At 37.6% G+C, this 18,715-nt stretch overlaps 1 protein-coding gene across 14 annotated transcripts in view; it reads left to right on the top strand.

Annotated features, from left to right (window-relative positions):
- Positions 1 to 18,715, top strand: part of prom1b (prominin 1 b) — a 46,023-nt gene that overhangs the window by 11,824 nt on the left and 15,484 nt on the right. For 9 of the 14 annotated variants that reach the window (XM_038271885.1, XM_038271882.1, XM_038271883.1 and 6 more), the window contains exons 2-8: positions 10,922 to 10,983; positions 12,241 to 12,267; positions 12,345 to 12,550; positions 17,761 to 17,881; positions 17,969 to 18,032; positions 18,114 to 18,203; positions 18,406 to 18,429. In XM_038271885.1, the coding sequence (XP_038127813.1) occupies positions 10,922 to 10,983; positions 12,241 to 12,267; positions 12,345 to 12,550; positions 17,761 to 17,881; positions 17,969 to 18,032; positions 18,114 to 18,203; positions 18,406 to 18,429 (594 nt within the window). The remainder of the gene's footprint in view (positions 1 to 10,921; positions 10,984 to 12,240; positions 12,268 to 12,344; positions 12,551 to 17,760; positions 17,882 to 17,968; positions 18,033 to 18,113; positions 18,204 to 18,405; positions 18,430 to 18,715) is intronic. The other 5 variants (XM_038271888.1, XM_038271884.1, XM_038271886.1 and 2 more) reach the window with 1 other exon arrangement.

Below are 18,715 nucleotides of genomic sequence, written 5' to 3'. Positions count from 1 at the left end.
ATTCGTCCGTCCATCCATCCGTCCATCCGTCCGTCCATTCATTCATCCATCCATCCATCCATCCATCCATTCATCCATCCATCCATCCATCCATCCGTCTGTCCGTCCATCCATCCATTCATCCGTCCGTCCATTCATTCATCTGTCCGTCCATCCGTCCGTCCATTCATTCATCCATCCATCCATCCATCCATCCATCCATCCATCCATCCATCCATCCATCCATTCATCCATCCATCCCAACTAAAACTGCTGTTTTGATATGAAAAATGTGCTTAATTTCTTTATAGATTTATTGCAAAAATTTCTATATCTTATAAATAAAAGGAATGATTTTAGGGTTTTGGACACCTTAGGACAAAGAAGAAACTTAAAACAAACTTGGCATTAAGGAGATGAAAGATGATTAAACGAAAATGTGGTATTTTGTCAAATAAAAAGAAATAAATATCCAGTAATTTTTCATAAATATGCACCTTATTCTTCCCTGACAAGTATTCTAAAAATGATTACTTTTGAAAGCTAATTTCATCAGGAGTCGGTATTCCTGCATCTTTCTGTGGCTGAATCTGTTTCTTATCTCTTACATACACACAGGCTGGATTAGGGGATAAGCAGCTACTGGGCTAATGCTAACAGAGGGCTGATACACCAGTACTGCAGATGGCACAGTGACACACACACACGCACACAGGAGCAAACACATGCCTTGGCACATGCAAAGTGGGTCATTTGCTGGTGTTTGCCTGTTGGATTCAATTACTGTGATTGGTTGTGGACATTATGTTTATCAGGAACTAGAAGAGTCAAAAAGTTAAGGAACTTTATAGTTGTGGAGGAATTAATTTATGATAGGCTTATTTGCTTCCTTACTGCTGATACATACAGGTGCTGGTCATAAAATTAGAATATCATGAAAAAGTAGATTGATTTCAGTAATTCCATTTAAAAAGTGAAACTTGTATATTATATTCATACATTACATACAAACTCATATATTTCAGATGTTTATTTTGTTTAATTTTGATGATTACAAATGACAACAAATGAAAATCTCAAATTCATCATATCAGAAAATTAGAATATTACTGAAGACCAATAAAAACAAAGGATTTATAGAAATGTTGGCCAACTGAAAAGTATGAACATGAAAAGTATGAGCATGTACAGCACTCAGTATTTAGTTGGGCCTCCTTTGGCCTGTATTACTGCAGCAATGCGGCGTGGCATGGAGTCGATCAGTCTGTGGCACTGCTCAGGTGTTATGATAGCCCAGGTTGCTCTAATAGTGGCTTTTAGCTCTTCTGAATTGTTGGGTCTGGTGTATTGCATCTTCTTCTTCACAATACCCCATAGATTTTCTATGGGGTTAAGGTCAGGAGAGTTTGCTGGCCAATTAAGAACAGGGATACCATGGTCCTTCAACCAGGTACTGGTAGCTTTGGCACTGTGTGCAGGTGCCAAGTCCTGTTGGAAAATGAAATCTGCATCTCCAAAAAGTTGGTCAGCTGCAGGAAGCATGAAGTGCTCTAAAACTTCCTGGTATGTGGCTGCGTTGACCCTGGACCTCAGAAAACACAATGGACCAACACCAGCAGATGACATGGCACCCCAAACCATCACTGACTGTGGAAACTTTACACTGGACTTCAAGCAACGTGGATGAAGTGCCTCTCTTCTTTTCCTCCAGACTCTGGGACCTTGATTTCCAAAGGAAATGCAAAATTTACTTTCATCAGAGAACATGACTTTGGACCACTCACCAGCAGTCCAGTCCTGTTTCTCTTTAGCCCAGGCAAGACGCTTCTGACGCTGTCTGTGGTTCAAGAGTGGCTTGACACAAGGAATGCGACAGCAGAAACCCATGTCTTTCATACGTCTGTGTGTGGTGGTTCTTGAAGCACTCACTCCAGCTGCAGTCCACTCTTTGTGAATCTCCCCCACATTTTTGAATGGGTTTTGTTTCACAATCCTCTCCAGGGTGCGGTTATCTCTCTTGCTTGTACACTTTTTTCGACCACATCTTTTCCTTCCCTTCGCCTCTCTATTAATGTGCTTGGACACTGAGCTCTGTGAACAGCCAGCCTCTTTAGCGATGACCTTTTGTGTCTTGCCCTCCTTGTGCAAGGTGTCGATGGTCGTCTTTTGGACAACTGTCAAGTCAGCAGTCTTCCCCATGATTGTGTAGCCTATAGAACTAGACTGAAAGACCATTTAAAGGCTTTTGCAGGTGGTTTGAGTTAATTAGCTGATTAGAGTGTGGCACCAGGGGCCATCAATTTTTAACCTTTTCACAATATTCTAATTTTCTGATATGATGAATTTGAGATTTTCATTTGTTGTCATTTGTAATCATCAAAATTAAACAAAATAAACATCTGAAATATATGAGTTTGTATGTAATGTATGAATATAATATACAAGTTTCACTTTTTAAATGGAATTACTGAAATCAATCTACTTTTTCATGATATTCTAATTTTATGACCAGCACCTGTACATTTTTGCCTCTTTTTATGTACACCAATATTCAATAAATTTTTGTTATTTCCATTCTGGACAAATATCCTGTTTTCAAACTTTATTGATACATTAGTCATTAATCATGTTGGTTTGTGCTTCATGACACAGCAGGCGTTAGAAATGTATTTTTTTCCCACAGTGTTGGATTTTTTTAGATTATAATGTGTAGAAGTAAATAAAAATATCCAAAACCAGTCAAGTAACTAAAAGTAAAAAAATCCTTTCCAATTTCTTATTTAGGATGGAAACAGCTGTATACTGATGGCAAGAGCATAATTTAACAAGAGCAGGTACTCTTGTAAAAAACATTGATGATTGTTGTTGGGATCAAAATATCCATTAGAATAGACTTCAACTTCCATTGTCATTACACTGTCACAATTACAAAGCAACGAAATTCACCCATACCTTTGGAAAGCAGTGGGCTGCCATTGTGCAGCGCCCAGGAAGCTGGGGTTAAGGGTCTTGCTCAGAGACCCAGAGTGGCCGTCAGAGTGGGGCTTGAACTCAGAACCTCTGGGATCCAAGCACAATGACCTGACCAGTAGGCCACCATCCAGTGTCTCCATCCAGGAAAGAGAGAGCTATAGATGGAATAAATGGGCCATGTGTAAGTTCTATGAATTACAAAGGATATATGTAGTTAATTGTAGTCGTAGCTTCTGTAATGGCCTCATCTAGAAACAGAACAATAAGACAAAGAAGTGTTAAAGCTGGTGTGATAAAAAAAAAAAAACTCCCCTGAAAGAAACTAGCATAAAACTAGTATTTATACTAGTATTTAAAGCTACATCTGCAGTTAAACAAGTTTTTTTCAAAGTAACTTTTAGTTTTTTGTATCTAAAAACATATTAATCACACAAAGATAAGTGTTGGACTTCTTAATGCTTCTATGAAATATGTTTACTGGTTCCTTTATTTTAAGTGTCATTTCAGATCCATTTTTTGTTGCAAATGAAGCAGGATGATGTTACTGCAGTTTGTATGTGAGGAGGCAGAGAGGGATGCTGAAGTTGCATAAGGCTTCATCCACACCTTCCAGTAATCTCTTCAAGCGGGTCAGAATAGAGGATTGTGTTAGCCTATATTTACGCTTTGCAGTAAGCAGGTTTTAAGGTTCTGAATTACATATTAGACAGAATTTGCTTTTGAATAAAGGATGATATATTAGCAATATGATGAAATACACAAAGCAAATGGAATGTGTTTGTTTGTTGTGCAGAAGGAAAAAACAAAAACAGATTTCTCTGCTGTTGGAGCATTAGTTCATGTCAACTGTTCTGTCCACCTTTTCCAGTCTACTTCTGATGGTTGTTTATCCCTGTCTTTCCCCTTCCTTTACAGTAGTTACCTCTTATACGGGGTCATTGAACTAAGCTGTCTAAGCCTTACTGCCCTCAGGGGCTTACTATAACTAAGTAGCTGAGAAACAGCAGGTGGCATCGACACAACTCAGATGTACTCATATGCTCATATCTGCAGAGTAAGCTGCAGCGATGGATGCGTTCCCTCTTTCACTGCCTGGCATGTTCTTTGAATGGACCGTTTTCCTTAAGTGTTGTTAAATTTCCATCACGACTTCTTTTTCTACGACGATGGGGTTGACAGGATTAACTATGTGGTCCTAAGAGACAACCAAAATCACTGTTCTTTTCCCTTTTACTACAAGAGAGGCTTATTAGGGCTAGCTTAACTGTATCTTTGAGAGTTTACATTCTCTATCAAGCTTATTTAAGGTGCTAAGATATAAAATGCACTGAATAAGCTGGTCCTAGATAATGGAAATCTAGCTTTCTTTGAAATATCCTGATAATTTCATTTTATTTTCATTTAAAGGGGTATTGTGTAAGAATTACTGTAATCTCGCAGTATAATGTGGGTATTTCACTCAAACGAACACTATACAATAGCTCATCTCTGCCTCAGGAGCGTTGCAACAACTATCTGCTGTGTGTAGAAAACACTGTGCAATGCAGATGTTATGATATCTGAAGTCAAATGAAGTCTTTACAAGCTGGCATTTAATGTGCCAAAAAGCCGGCATATACCAACAAAATTGGTATACGTTTGCAGGATCTGCTGTTGTACTTTCCATGGTAACAAGCACCAATGTCTAATCTAACTGAATGGAAAGCTAGTTTTAGGCTAATTTAGGCAGTACAGTTCACTTGTCACTGAGAAACATGGCAACTTCATTGTTGCTTTTAAAATCGTTCTTCTTTAGTAGCTCCCTGTTTTTTAATGTATCTTTGTGTTGTCTTTTAAGCTCTATTTTTTTAGCTTTCTTGGAGAAGTGAAACCAGTTCTCTCTGCTGCAAATGCATGGACCTGCATTGTGCTGCAGTAGTGCAGACTTTCAGTTGTTGGGTTAGCATCTCCAAATGACCTTCACCACCGGCTCTCAATCACACAGAACTGGCTGGAAGGGGAAATGCATTATTATTCTGCGTAGCAGTACTATTTTATCCCTCACCGGCATCTATACTTTCAAGATAGCAGACTGGCAACCAGCCTTATATAAAAATTTATATAAAATTCTTCCTTATGAAAATGTATGTGATTAATAGTGCAGGTAATAAAACACCCATAAAAACATATATGTGAATGCAGTTTTCGATTTCAGGCAGTAAAAAGGGGAAATTGTTGCACAACGTTCATTTAAAGCAGTAACACAAAATGTAGTACAGAGCTGCAGGTTCTTCAACAGAGGAAGAAGTTTTTAATCCAACTTAATATACAGTGGGGCAAAAAAGTATTTAGTCAGCCACCAATAGTGCAAGTTCTCCCACTTAAAGAGATGAGAGAGGCCAGTAATTTTCATCATAGATATAACTCAACTATGAGAGACAAAATGAAAAAAAAAAAAATCCAGAAAATCACATTGTCTGATTTTTAAACAATTTATTTGCAAAATATGGTGGAAAATAAGTATTTGGTCAATAACAAAAGTTCATCTCAATACTTTGTTATATACCCTTTGTTGGCAATGACAGAGATCAAACGTTTTCTGTAAGTCTTCACAAGGTTTTCACACACTTTTGCTGGTATTTTGGCCCATTCCTCCATGCAGATCTCCTCTAGAGCAGTGATGTTCTGGGGCTGTCGCTGGGCAACACGGACTTTCAACTCCCTCCAAAGATTTTCTATGGGGTTGAGATCTGGAGACTGGCTAGGCCACTCCAGCACCTTGAAATGCTTCTTACGAAGCCACTTCTTCGTTACCCGAGCAGTGTGTTTGGGATCATTGTCATGCTGAAAGACCCAGCCACGTTTCATCTTCAATGCCCTTGCTGATGGAAGGAGGTTTTCACTCAAAATTTGACGACACATGGCCCCATTCATTCTTTCCTTCACACGGATCAGTCATCCTGGTCCCTTAGCAGAAAAACAGCCCCAAAGCATGATGTTTCCACCCCCATGCTTCACTGTAGGTATGGTGTTCTTTGGATGCAACTCAGCATTCTCTCTCCTCCAAACACGACGAGTAGAGTTTTTACCAAAAAGTTCTATTTTGGTTTCATCTGACCATATGATATCCTCCCAGTCATCGTCTGGATCATCCAAATGCTCTCTAGCAAACTTGAGACGGGCCTTGACATGTACTGGCTTAAGCAGGGGGACACGTCTGGCACTGCAGGATTTGAGTCTTGTCCATGTCTTGGCATGTGGACCCTTTGCTGCAAGTCTTCTTTCTCTCAAACCCATATCCTGTGAGAATACCATCAAATGAAGGCCAGTAGGGCCAAGAAAACACAATGTCAATTGATTTGTAAAGCTGAAATCATGTAAGTAATGTTGAATAATTTTCTTAGTTTTGATTGATCTAGAAAACTGGAAGGAGAACCTTTTTTATGTGTTTCAAATGAGAACTACGTTAATTGAACACAGGAGAAATATCCTCTATGTCCCTCTGTGGGTAATTCAGGTATATCTGCAGCTTCACACAAAGTTCAAAACATAAAAGTAGAGAGTAAGAATAAGAGAAAATCCTTTACAGTTATTAAAAATGCTATGCTGAGATCAAAGAAATGAGAGTAGGATGATTTAAAAAACTATGTGTCTGTGTGTTTTCTTGCAAGAAAAGAAAAAAGACTATTGGCAAGAAATAGAAAAAATGTGCTAAACACAAACATTCTTTAAATAGTTCTTTAATTTAGCATCTGCAGCTGGGTTAACTGTCAGCATTAATCAGGTAAATTTAGTGTCAGTAGCTTTTTATTTGTCCCAGTATGGGCAATTTTTGTGCAGTAGTAGTACACCTTTCACACACACGTTCACATTTCACAAATCACAGATAAAAAATAAAATAAAAGAAGAAAAACAAGAAACACATAAAAATATTTTAAAAAGATAAAAGTAAGGTGGATAAAAGAGAGAGAAAAAAAATATATATGTGCAGTGCAGGGGATGAATGAGAGCATAGGCCTATATGCATGCAACATATGGCTATCTGCTTTTCCTAGTGGAGTTTAGCAGCTGAACAGCAGAGGGAATAAAGGAGTGTTTGTATCTGTTGGTCCGAACTGGTGGATATTTAAAACGGGAACCAGAGGATAGAAACTGCAATTCGTTGTGTAGGGGATGGGTATAATTATCCAAAATGGACTCAGCCTTCCTGATTACCTTATCTTCATACATTTCTGTCATGTTTTTCAGTTGACTGTTTTCTGTAGTGTGTCAACTGTAAATGTGTGGATGGCTCTTTAATTGGTGAACTGTCAGATTGGAAGGTTGATAAAGGGCTCTCTGCCATTGAATTTAATTTTGTTTTTTTTCTAGTTTTTTTTCAGCCAGGGAGCTTAGGCAGTGCATCTTTTCTTTTGTTTGATAAGAGCTGCTTAAACTTCAGTAAGAAACAGATTGAGGGATAGATTTCGATCTGTGACCACTTGATCGGTGCAGCTCCTGAATATTTATAGACAGAGCTGCAACATATTCCCAGATGTCTTCTTTAAATAGTGTGACAAAAGTAAACAACTCTGTTAATCTAGTAATGCAGTATGTTTAAAAATAGTGTTATAGTGCAACTAAAACCAAAAAAACGTAATGGAAGATATGAACATGTTGGGACCTAAAGGTAAAGGGTGCAAGGAATTGTAATATTTTGTAGTGTAAAAAGGTTGTTGTTAAGCATTGTTGGAGTTACCCTAAAGTCTATTTTTACTCCCATGGAGTTACTGATGGTGAGTCTTTGTGACAACTGTGTCAGCATTAATCTGCTAGACCAGTCTCCATCTGCTGTTCTATTTATTTTCTCCTTCTGCATTTTTTTGGATTTAAATGAATTAATCAAAGAAAAAATTAAATTTTTTTTTTTATAGTTCTGCTCAGAAATGTACTTTTTTAATGTTATTTTATGTGATCCGGTGATTTTACCCACTTAATGATGAATCAGCAGGGTCTGATTTTTAAAATGAATGAAACATAAATTATTCTGTTGCTAAATAAAAAGTGGAGAGATGTTTTGGTGTATCTGCATTGATGTGAACATTAACTCCCAAATTCCCCCCGGTTTTAGTTTCTCCAGATCTAAATCAGTTAATGAAAATTAACAAAAAAAAAAAACAATACAAGTCTGTTATTAAAGAGGGATTTTTATCCCTTGATGCCCATTGTTGTAATTATGCAACAAACCATTTATATTACGTACACAGCCAATATAGCATGTGCATTTCCACAGTAACAGTTGTTACACGTTCAGTGTGGAGCTAGTAACCTTTGGCAAGCTGCTGTTTCTGCAACAACTGGAACAAAGAAGATGAGATTTCTTAATGTAATGTGCTGTCAGTCCTGGAACCAAATCAGCTGTAAATCCTCCTCTTCATCTGCTTATTCTGAGGGGTTATTAAAAACCTGAAGGCATGCATTACAATCATCTGGTCTGGAGTCATAATCATAATAATCATAATGATGGTTTATTGTCTTAAGTGTATTTATGTATACAGCCTACTAGAGTATCAGGTTATATTAATCAATATTGTCATGAAAAAACCTAAGTTAGTAATTAGTAAATGTTTGTCCTATACCATCTATGAGCTCACTGGCAATGTTATTCTTTTTTCAAAAGCTTTTTAAATTCTATACTATAAATCTTAATTCATGCTCACATTTCACACGTTGCAATATAACATGTATGGTTTGATCCTGCAATGACACATGCAATTATCACAACTTTCTGTTTTGTTCTTCTACACCTTTAAGTGTCTGATCAAGTCTTGTATGTCCAAATCTTATTTTTGTTGCTAACATTTACTGTGTCCTGCTTTCTCTTACTGTTATCATTACTTTTGTTTGTTTTTTGTTCCTAAAAACCTGTCTTCCTTCCCCTGTCTCATCTTTTCTGTTTCTCTTTCATTTTTCCCCCCTCCTATTTACTTATTTGAACTGTAAACTTCTTCCTCTAGTTGGGTGGATTTAAACTTTTTTTGTGACATAAACTAATGTTTAGAAGTTCTTACCTGAACCTCATTCAGTGAAAGAAGAATTTAAAATGATGTAATTATAACCCTTTTCAATTCCATAGTCCTGAACATGAGTAGTTCCCCAGATTCCCATTTTTCATGCTATTTCACACACATCTTACTTGAGTATAAGTTTTGGTTTCCCTTCCTCCCTCTGAAGATCATAAAGGAAACATGAACAATATCTAAAGCCCTTATAACCTTAGTGATCATAATGAAACAGTTAATTAAAAAGAAAAGCTGGGCTACGGTGACATCAAAGATGAAAATTACTGCTGACCAAAAGGGACACAAAGGTTAGGGTTAAAAATATTTTATGGGCTGATGAGACGAGTGGAAGTTTGTAGAAGGTGTGCTTCCTAACAGCGCTGTAGAAAACAAAAACAAGAAAGACCCATACCAATGGTTCCCATCCCTGGTCCTCAGGGACCCCTGCCCTGCATGTTTCATATCGTCGCTGTCTGACGGAAACCTCGTATGTCCAAAACCATAAAGTTTACATGAAATTGTAAAAACAGCGACAGCGGAAAAGTCCAATGGAGTAACGAGATTAAGTCCCAACCTTTTTTCAACACTTTTAATTGGTTAATATTTTCCAAAACATACGTTCACACGTGGGGACTGACCAATTGTATCAATTTATGAAAAAAAAAAAATAGTCCAAAATGGGAGTTACAAGGTTTTTTCCTACAGCGACGATATGTCTCTGTTCCAGCACACCTGATTTCAATTAGGGCTCCTCCTCTGCAATCAAGTGCTGAAGAAGCCTGTTTATCAGCCACTCTTTCCTGGTCTGATTCACCAAGGAGAAATCTAAATTATGCAGAACAGGGATCCCTGCGGACAGATTTGGGAATCACAGCACTGCACTCAAACATAGAGATGGTGGAATAATGTTTTCTCCTTCATGATTCTATGACTTGCTGGAATTGACAGATCAGTGATTAAAGGGAAATGTATTGGCTATCAGTTTGTGACAACAAGCTCAGGAATTTATGGTACCGGGGGTCATAATAATAAAACGTCCACCTTGATTGAGATGCTGTGGCCTGACCTTAAACAGAACCTTCAATATCTCTGAAATAAAAATTATTTCTGCACAGAAGATGCAAGATTCGTCCAGTGCAATGAAAAAACTCTCACTACCATCAGTCCTAAACAACTGATTATGTTATTGTAGCCCAGGAGGCACAATCAGTTATATATGTTCAAGAAAAAACCAGGTTGGTTTGGATTGCTTTATGAATGAAAAATATTGGGAAAATATTCTATGGGCTGACTATAGGCTGACAAAATGTCTTGGAAATGTCTTGAGAGCTGTACTAAAAGAAATTTTATCTAGTTTACACCCTGTGTGCACAAAATGATGATAAACTTAGTCTAAGTCTAAATAAATGCATGAACAATCCATGCTTTTTATCCCCAGAGGGGTGGGATGATCTGAAACAAGTGTTATGAAAAACAAGACCCACAAATCAGCAACTTTTTCACAATCCGTACATTTAATGTGTGCAAATGTCCTAGCCCCATTTGCAGCGTGTGTGCGAGGGAATCAGTTTACCTGCTGAGTAACAGAGCGGGTGAGTCAACGTGCAGCAGGTAGGCTTAGCGTCAGCTGACCTAGATACAGTAAACACAGACAGCTGGGCTCATCTGAAGTCCTGGTTGGCTCGGTTCAAACAGCTCTCAGTAAACACACAGCTGTTCGGCGTAAGAGGAAACATCATCACAATACTGTCATCTGATATTAAAAAAACTGATTCCATGTTATCCTTCCTGTCTGTTTGTGAGCAGATAAATGGATTTTTTCCCCTCCCACTTCTGTGTCGCTTATCGTCCAAAAACTGAAGTTGATCTGCGTCTGAATCTGTGTTTATTCTTTTTTTTTTTTTACAGATTTAAAGCACTTCATTAATGTTGTATTTTTTTTGTTTCAGATCTTATTGTTAGAATCATACAGCAAAACATGGGAGGAATTAAAATAGAAGAATGGAGAAAGGTATGTTGGTTTTCAAGTTAAAAGCATCAGTAAGAATTTATGCAATTCCTTATTAAAGCTAAGCACCTTGTGTTTTGATTGACTTTATTTTGCTGTCATCTGGGCAGAGTTTCTGGTATTTGGCTGATTGTTTTCCAGCTTTTCTGGAAGCCTTTTAAAGTTATTTTTTAGACTTAGGCTAGTTTCCTCTAAATTGTTATGCAACTTCTGTAAACAGCATACTGTAGAATGCATGCTTAATATATAGAAACCAACTTTCCAAAAGAAAAACAGCATTGCATAAGGACAGAAATCTAGAGATTCATTACATTGCAGACACATTACATCATCTTTTTACAGGTACATTTGTCTCTGTTATTTTCTGTTGTCTTTATCCAAATTTACACTACAAAAACAATCTAGAGAAAGTTCTAAAACTAAGTGTATTTCCCCCTAATTGCAGTAGGTAAATAAGATGACTTGCCAATGGAATGAATATATTTACTCCTAAAGTAAGATAATTAGATATTATGCACTTAAAATATGACAATGCAATAGTTTTTTTCTTATTTTATATATAAATTGTCGTTCTGTTGGCAAAGTGTCTCACTTACCTTCTCAATTCAAGAAAAAAAAATCTCTTGTTTTAAGCGAAAATTATTTGATTAGATTTTTTGCAATGTAGCTCAAGAAATTGGCCTTGGCCCTTTAAACTACAAGCCAAATGATTCAATTTAAAAAATGTCCTTTACTCAGTGGTCATTAGTAAAGAAATCATCACAGAAATATTTACCCTCTTCAGGTTTTCCACCTTTTGTGGCATCACTAACACATCACTAACACCTTGGGTAGTTAATTTGGATTTCTTTTTCAAGCAAAACAGTTCATACAGGTTGAATAAAGGGTTGAAAGCATGTTGATGCAAGGTTACCTCAAATCTTATGAAAACCCAATAAACTGCTATTGAGATTTCTGGTAGCATCACTACTTTGTGAAAATTGCCAATAATTAGTCAGTCAGTTATTGGTGTTTTAACAGATAGACAGTAAGGAGCACCCACTGGTTGAAATCAAGACAACTTTAAAAGATTACAAACAACAGCAACTGCCAATACACTAAGGATAACCTTCAAGCTCAAAGGTTTTGGATCAAGATTTATAAAATCTTATCTTTGACGAGCTTTGCTTCTATTCAATTATTGAACAAAAGGCAAACAATGTCTTTGCTGTGATCTCTTTTTTTCTGTTTTCCAACGGCTCTCTCTCTCTGATTACACAGCCAGACAACGTTGTCCTGCTGCTACAGGTAAAGTCATTTATTCCCATAATATCATCCAAAGCTGCAACCAACGGTCTACTGATAAATCTTCTTTTCCCCTGCAGTGGATCCACTATGAGTCTGGATTCCTAATATGCGCGGTCTTTGGGATCGTGTTTGTGATCCTCACCCCCATCGTTGCCACCTGTTTCTGCATGTGTCGATGCTGTGACAACTGTGGAGGTGAGATGCATCAGAGGCAGAGGAAAAACGCCGACTGCCACCGAGGGTTCTTCACCGCCTCGCTCATTGCTACCACCATCTTCATCATGTGAGCGGTTCTCCTCCTCTTCCCTGTTGTCAGAATCAGTATGAGTTGATAAAATAAACAAGGAATTTGGCTTTAGTTATCCTCTCATATATCATATATTAACAAACAGTTCAAACTACAACCACAGTGTAGAAAGAAACCTGAAAGGGTTAGAAAGGACATGATTAAAAGCAGAATGTACAAGTGAGCACATGTAGCATGTTTTTATTTTTTTTTTCATTAAAAAGTGAACAGATTGTAAAAGTTCAAATAGATGGCACCCTTAGCGCTGACCTGAGGGTAAATATCTATGTGTGGTGTCTGTAGAGATGCTAGTTGCTCCTTTTAGAGCCTAGTATTGTCCAGCTGATGGATGGGAAAGCCAGCAGCTATGATCCTTTCTGCAGACCCGATTAGTCATGACAGTTTGGACCTTTCCAGTTCTGTAGATGAGCCAAACTCCACACAGATGGAAATGCATGAACCAGACTGAATACTGTGGATGTAGAGGATAACCTTCCAGTGGAAGGTTGATTTGTTTGAGTTGCTGCATGGATTACAGTCTTTGCTGGGTCTTTCTCTGAGCAGTCTGTGTGGCAGAAACACTTCAAGGAACAGTGGACACAGTGTTGTTGAAGATGCTGAGGGGGAACGGCGTGGGGGTTGCTCTCCGTTAAAGATTTAATTTCTTTTAGCCGATGAAGCTTCAGAAGATTCTGAGCGGTGTCATCTGCAGACTTCAGGAGTTTCTCAGATGGATCCACTGAGACGCAGTCATTTGTTCAGAGGGGAAAGAGGAGGTGATAGAAAAGAAACCCCTGAGGGGGTCAGGGTTATGGTCCTTTAGCAGGCTTGGGGCTGGAACAGTTACACTGATAGGATCATTATGATCACTAATGAGGCAGTTTGGTCCAGTCCAGGGATCAGACCAGGTTAGAGTTAAAGTTAAAAATTGCACACCTTCACTTTCCAGAGTTTGCTTTCACAGAGAGATTGTTAGTTTGGGCCTAAGAACATCATGCTGGTGCAACAGATGGCTTGAGGGGAATTATTGAGCTGATGGAGCAGAGCAAAACAATTTACAGAGGGTTTGTTTGGTGTATAGTTCTGTGCTTGCAGCTCTTCAATACTCTAGCAGCGTGAGACATTTTTCTTTTGTTATTTTAGATTTGAGCTCTGTCTTATTTTTCTTCTTCCACTTAAATGCATCCTTCTTACATCACATCCTCGGCTCCTGTTTTTGGTACGCTGGGACAGGCAGCTTTCACACTGCAGGGGAACTGCTCCAGGGTCATGTGACAGGGCACAGTTTTCTGGGCGTTTCAGTGTCACACCTGTGTGATCCGCCCCAGTAGACACTCTCTGGGATGTTTGAAAACCTTCCATAGATTTGTAGTGAAAGCCAGTGGCGGGTGGTGAAAAATATTTTTGGTGGGGCTGATATAGCCTAGTGTATGTCTCCAACTAATCCGGAATAAGAATTCAAATAAACAATTGGACAATACATACAATTTAACAGTAATGATTTAATTTACTATATAATAACAGTAACAGTGATGATTTGGGTCACTGTGACGGGGTTCTTTGGCCTCCAAGAATCCAGTCTCAGTCGGGTTACCGGTGTTGGTGATTTATTGAACATACAAGATACTCTGGGCCTCAGCCTCCCTCCAGTTACCAGCAATGTAACAAAGAAACAGAAAACAAAAATTGCAGCTTTTCTTCCCACAGCCCTCATTAAATAGTTTAAGCCCCTACCCTCAGGCTCTCTTATTTCTGATTTCTTCTCATTAATCAGTTTTGTCCATATATTACCTCCACAAACAATTGATGTACAAAAACAAATAATTTTTACAACTTAATTCTTTTACACAGATTCATTGACTTATTCAATTACACCAAACTGGGTTTGAACCCAGCAAAGACGCAGCCAGACTGAAGATGACAAGTCCCCGTAGCATAAACACGTACACCCCCCCCCCCCCCCCCCCCCCACACACACACACACACGGCTAACCCCACTGAAATATTAAGTGTGCACCCTCAATACGCCAGCAGGTAACCAGGAACAGCTTGTGTGTTTTAAGTTCATGGAGCTACTGGTCTCAGCGCGAGTGTATTGGTCCTCACAAACACAGTATACCAGGAATGTGTGTGTGGCGCGCAAAGTTAGAGAGGTTGTTTTAAGCGACGAGGTGGATTCGTCACAGTCACAATAACCATGACATGAAATGTTCATATCCTACAACAGGGATATTCTTCTGGCAAACGGGTAGATAAATAAGGATCTCACCGAATTTGGTGGAAGCTGCATCTCGGTCGTTACATTCGCCATCTTCCCTCTAACTGTCTGCACCTGCGCTTGGGTTCAGAAGCCTGTTAAAGCGCAGTATTTTCAGCGCCCCAATACCATAAAGTTCCGAGACGCTGATTGGCCATTAAATTCACCTAGCAATAGTACATGATTGACAGATTCTCTGCAAATGTGGGTCAGTCTGATCAGCGCCCCCAGAACAGAGACGGTAGGAGTCTGTCTGTGGAAATCCACAAATTAATGACAGTAGATAGGGAAATGTACTTTATATAATCTGTTTTGCTTATAGGTACACAGTCTAGAGAGTAAAACTGACATTTATGAGTTAATTTCTAAAAATATATTTTACTTTTCTCTCTTCTTATCAGGGAGGGCGGTGCCCCAGCGCCCCCTATGGGCCGGCCGCCACTGGTGAAAGCATTCTGTCACTGTGATTTGCATTCAAGTCACTGGTCCTACTTTCTATCAAACTCAATGTCTGAGTGGCTGTTCTTGGTTGTGAAGGGGAATCGGTGGCGTAGTGGTTAAAGAAGGACACATTTTTTTTGGGAAGGCTAAAGGTTCCCTGGTTTAAATCTTACAATCCTACAGTAAAAGAATGCATATGTGGAACAACCTCAGTTTTAGTGTTAAATTAGGTGGAGGATCCGTGATGCTGCGGGCATCTTAAATTAAACTCCCTCATTTGGCCTCATATCTAGTCTTTTAAGAAGATAATGACCCCAAACATGTTAAAATCTGTTCTGAAATTGTTATTCGGATGCAGAAATACCTAAACTCCAACACTTCCTCAGTAACTGGAGGTCTCAAAATTATCCTCTCTTTTGATTCAGGTCTGTTGAACCACTAGAATATTACATAAGTGCAGTTTAACAGACAGTGGGACATTTTCAAAGCTCTCATTTCTTGATTTGTTTCATTTTGTTTAACTAAAAAAAAATGTAGATTTATTTAAAGCCTTTTTTCACAGTTTAAACTCAAATCCTGTGTGTATAAAACAGAGCAATCTTAAAACTCTTATGGTTTAAATACAAGGAAACAAAGGTTTCAAACATATTGTCAAATGGATAGAACCTCTAAGTCTTGTACATTTACCTTTATCTTATTTGGATCTTAATTTGTATATGTAACAGTTTTCCATTTGTGAGAAGGTTCTGCACATGTGTATCACCTTTCACCTTGATTTTTTTTTTTTTTTTTTTAGACTGGGTATGAGTTTTGCAAAAGACACATACAGTCCCTGCTCTCTGGAAGTTACATTTTAGCTTTAAAGAAAAATGGTTTTAATGTATTGATGTCCTGGAAAAAAAGAACCTCCTATTTGAAATCCTAAGAAGCCATGCAGGTCAGCAGTGATACAGAGCAGGGCACCAACCTATAGATGTAAAGCTGACCTGTGCACAGAAACAGGATCTGCTGGACAGTTAGCTGTTACTGATCTGACTGGGAGAAGCCTCTGTGTCTCCATCTGAATGGAGCCTTTCACATCACAAACATGCCTGCTCATGCTCACACAGAGATCCAGAGGGGGGGATTTGTTTTCTCATGCCTTTTTTTCTCTCACTTTCATTCATGGTCAGGGCTCCTACACAGCAGTGAATCTGAATAAAGGAAATAGTTTCACATACAGGAGACAGAAAAACATGTAGGGAAGTGTATGGAAAAGGGTTTGCAGTACGGGACCTCCCTTCTTAAAGTTTAGTTTTATATAATATATAGAGATCTTTAAATAGGTTATTTGCACAAATTTTTTATATTTCATGTTTTTAGCTTTTCAGGTATATTATAATTTATTTATTTTTGGAAAAAGGCAGAAAAATAACTAAAATCCAATGTAAACAGTCTAATAGGAAGGTTCATCACTTTGATATAAATCACTCTATATATCATAAAAATCATAAGACATAAAAAATATATTGAAATATATATACATTTTTGTTTGGTTTGTTTTGGTTTTAAGTAGGTATTTTTTTTAGAAGATAAAATCTTTTGCAGATAGGATAAATGGGAATCTAGTATTTGGTTATTATTTCTCTTCAAATAATTTATTTCCCCAACAGAAGTTTTTATTTTTCATTTATATATATATATATATATATATATATATATATATATATATATATATATATATATATATATATATATATATATAAATAAATAAATAAAAGTATGTGTGATTCATATATATGCTGATATTGTATTGGTTAATATTGGGATTGGTTATTACTCAAACTGCAATATTGGTATCATATCGGAAATAAATAAGTTGCATCAGTCCAATAAGTAAAACTGGGTTGATGATATTAGCCTGTATTTTTTTCCATGTTGGTGCTATATTGTGTTTTAGAGGTGGTGGGCCATGTGGTACTTGTTGGTCATGTGACATTCACTCTCATATTCATTGTTTGAAACCATTAAAGTCTTAAAAACTGCTATCTTTAGATTATATATTGCCAGCCTGGATGTAAAGCAAGTTTAGATAATGAAAATGATTTACTAATTATATTAAGATGAGTTAACAGGCCATCCTTACAGATTATACCAAAGGTTTAATCTTGCTGGTTGTAATTCAAAAAACGTAAAAATGGAAAGTTTCAATCAAAATGCCAGAGGCAAAAACAGAAAAGAAAAAACACGATTTTTCCCTTTTTTTCCTTGATCAAGAAAAAAAAAATCAGATTTTAAATAATACAAAATAATATTTTATAGTTGCTTTTCTTTGTTAACAAAGTTTTTGTATCCAAGAAGCAAGAGTTACTCCAAATTTTAAATGAAAATTGAATCACCTTGTTTTATTCCTCAGTGTTTTTTTAAATACAGGATTTTATTTAGAGCTGGTGTTTTGGAGCAATACTGCCCCCCTCTGGTTCATTTTGGTCACTGCACATCTGACTCTTCCCTCATTTGCTTGTTTCAGTCTGGGAGTACTTGTCGCCTATGCAGCCAACCACAACATCAGCTCTCAGATCAAAAGCACTCGAAGACTCATAAACACCAACATGAGAGACCTGAAGACATTCGCTAACAACACCCCAGCGGTATTCTCTCAAACACACTCACCCTCACACATATGAAACAACTTAGCTGTATATGAATCAATAACATTAATGTGTTTCCGGCTGCAGCAAATCGATTACTTGACTGCCCAGTACACCACTGCAAAGAATAAAGTCCTGTCAGACCTTGACAGTAAGATTATTGATGCTTTTCAAATATCTTTCTTTACCTTTGTTGTTTTCATGCATCTAATCTGTCTGTGATCTCTGACAGACATTGGCCCTTTGCTGGGAGCCAGAATCCACAGTCATCTAGAGAAAGAGGTGGTTCCTGCGCTGGATGCTGCCCTTCGGATGGCAGGAGGTAACAGAGCTTTATTTGACCCCCAGTTGATGACATATTCCTGCACAAATCTAATGCACGCATGAATCTACAGTATTTTTTTGCTTTTTGATTAATTTGATAATTGAAGAATAACCCGAATGCACCAAATAAAATCATTACATTATTTGTACTCTCTTCTTACTTCCCTGGTCCCCTTTTCATTTTTTTTTTTTACCAAAAGCGAAAGTTGAGAGTGCTATTAAAGGTAAACAAAGCTGATATGGATCCAGTGGTGCCGTCTTTGTGTTGTTGTGTTTGTGGGCCTTCTGGTGATGTCTTATTTGTTTTTCATGTACATTTAAAATGCTTTAAAAATCATGGAAATATCAGTTTATTTCAGCACTGCAATTTAGAAAATGAAATACACATAAAGAATTCTAGTCTTGATTATTACATAAACCCAAAGTTACAAAACAAAAACAATATTAAACAAGACTAATAAAAAATGGTTGTTTTGTATGGAAATGTTGATCAACTGCCTTTACTCTTCT

Source organism: Cyprinodon tularosa, unplaced genomic scaffold (assembly GCF_016077235.1).
Source record: "Cyprinodon tularosa strain WSP-4 unplaced genomic scaffold, ASM1607723v1 ctg81, whole genome shotgun sequence".
Classification (NCBI taxonomy): domain Eukaryota; kingdom Metazoa; phylum Chordata; class Actinopteri; order Cyprinodontiformes; family Cyprinodontidae; genus Cyprinodon; species Cyprinodon tularosa.
This window is presented reverse-complemented; position numbering and strand designations above follow the sequence as displayed.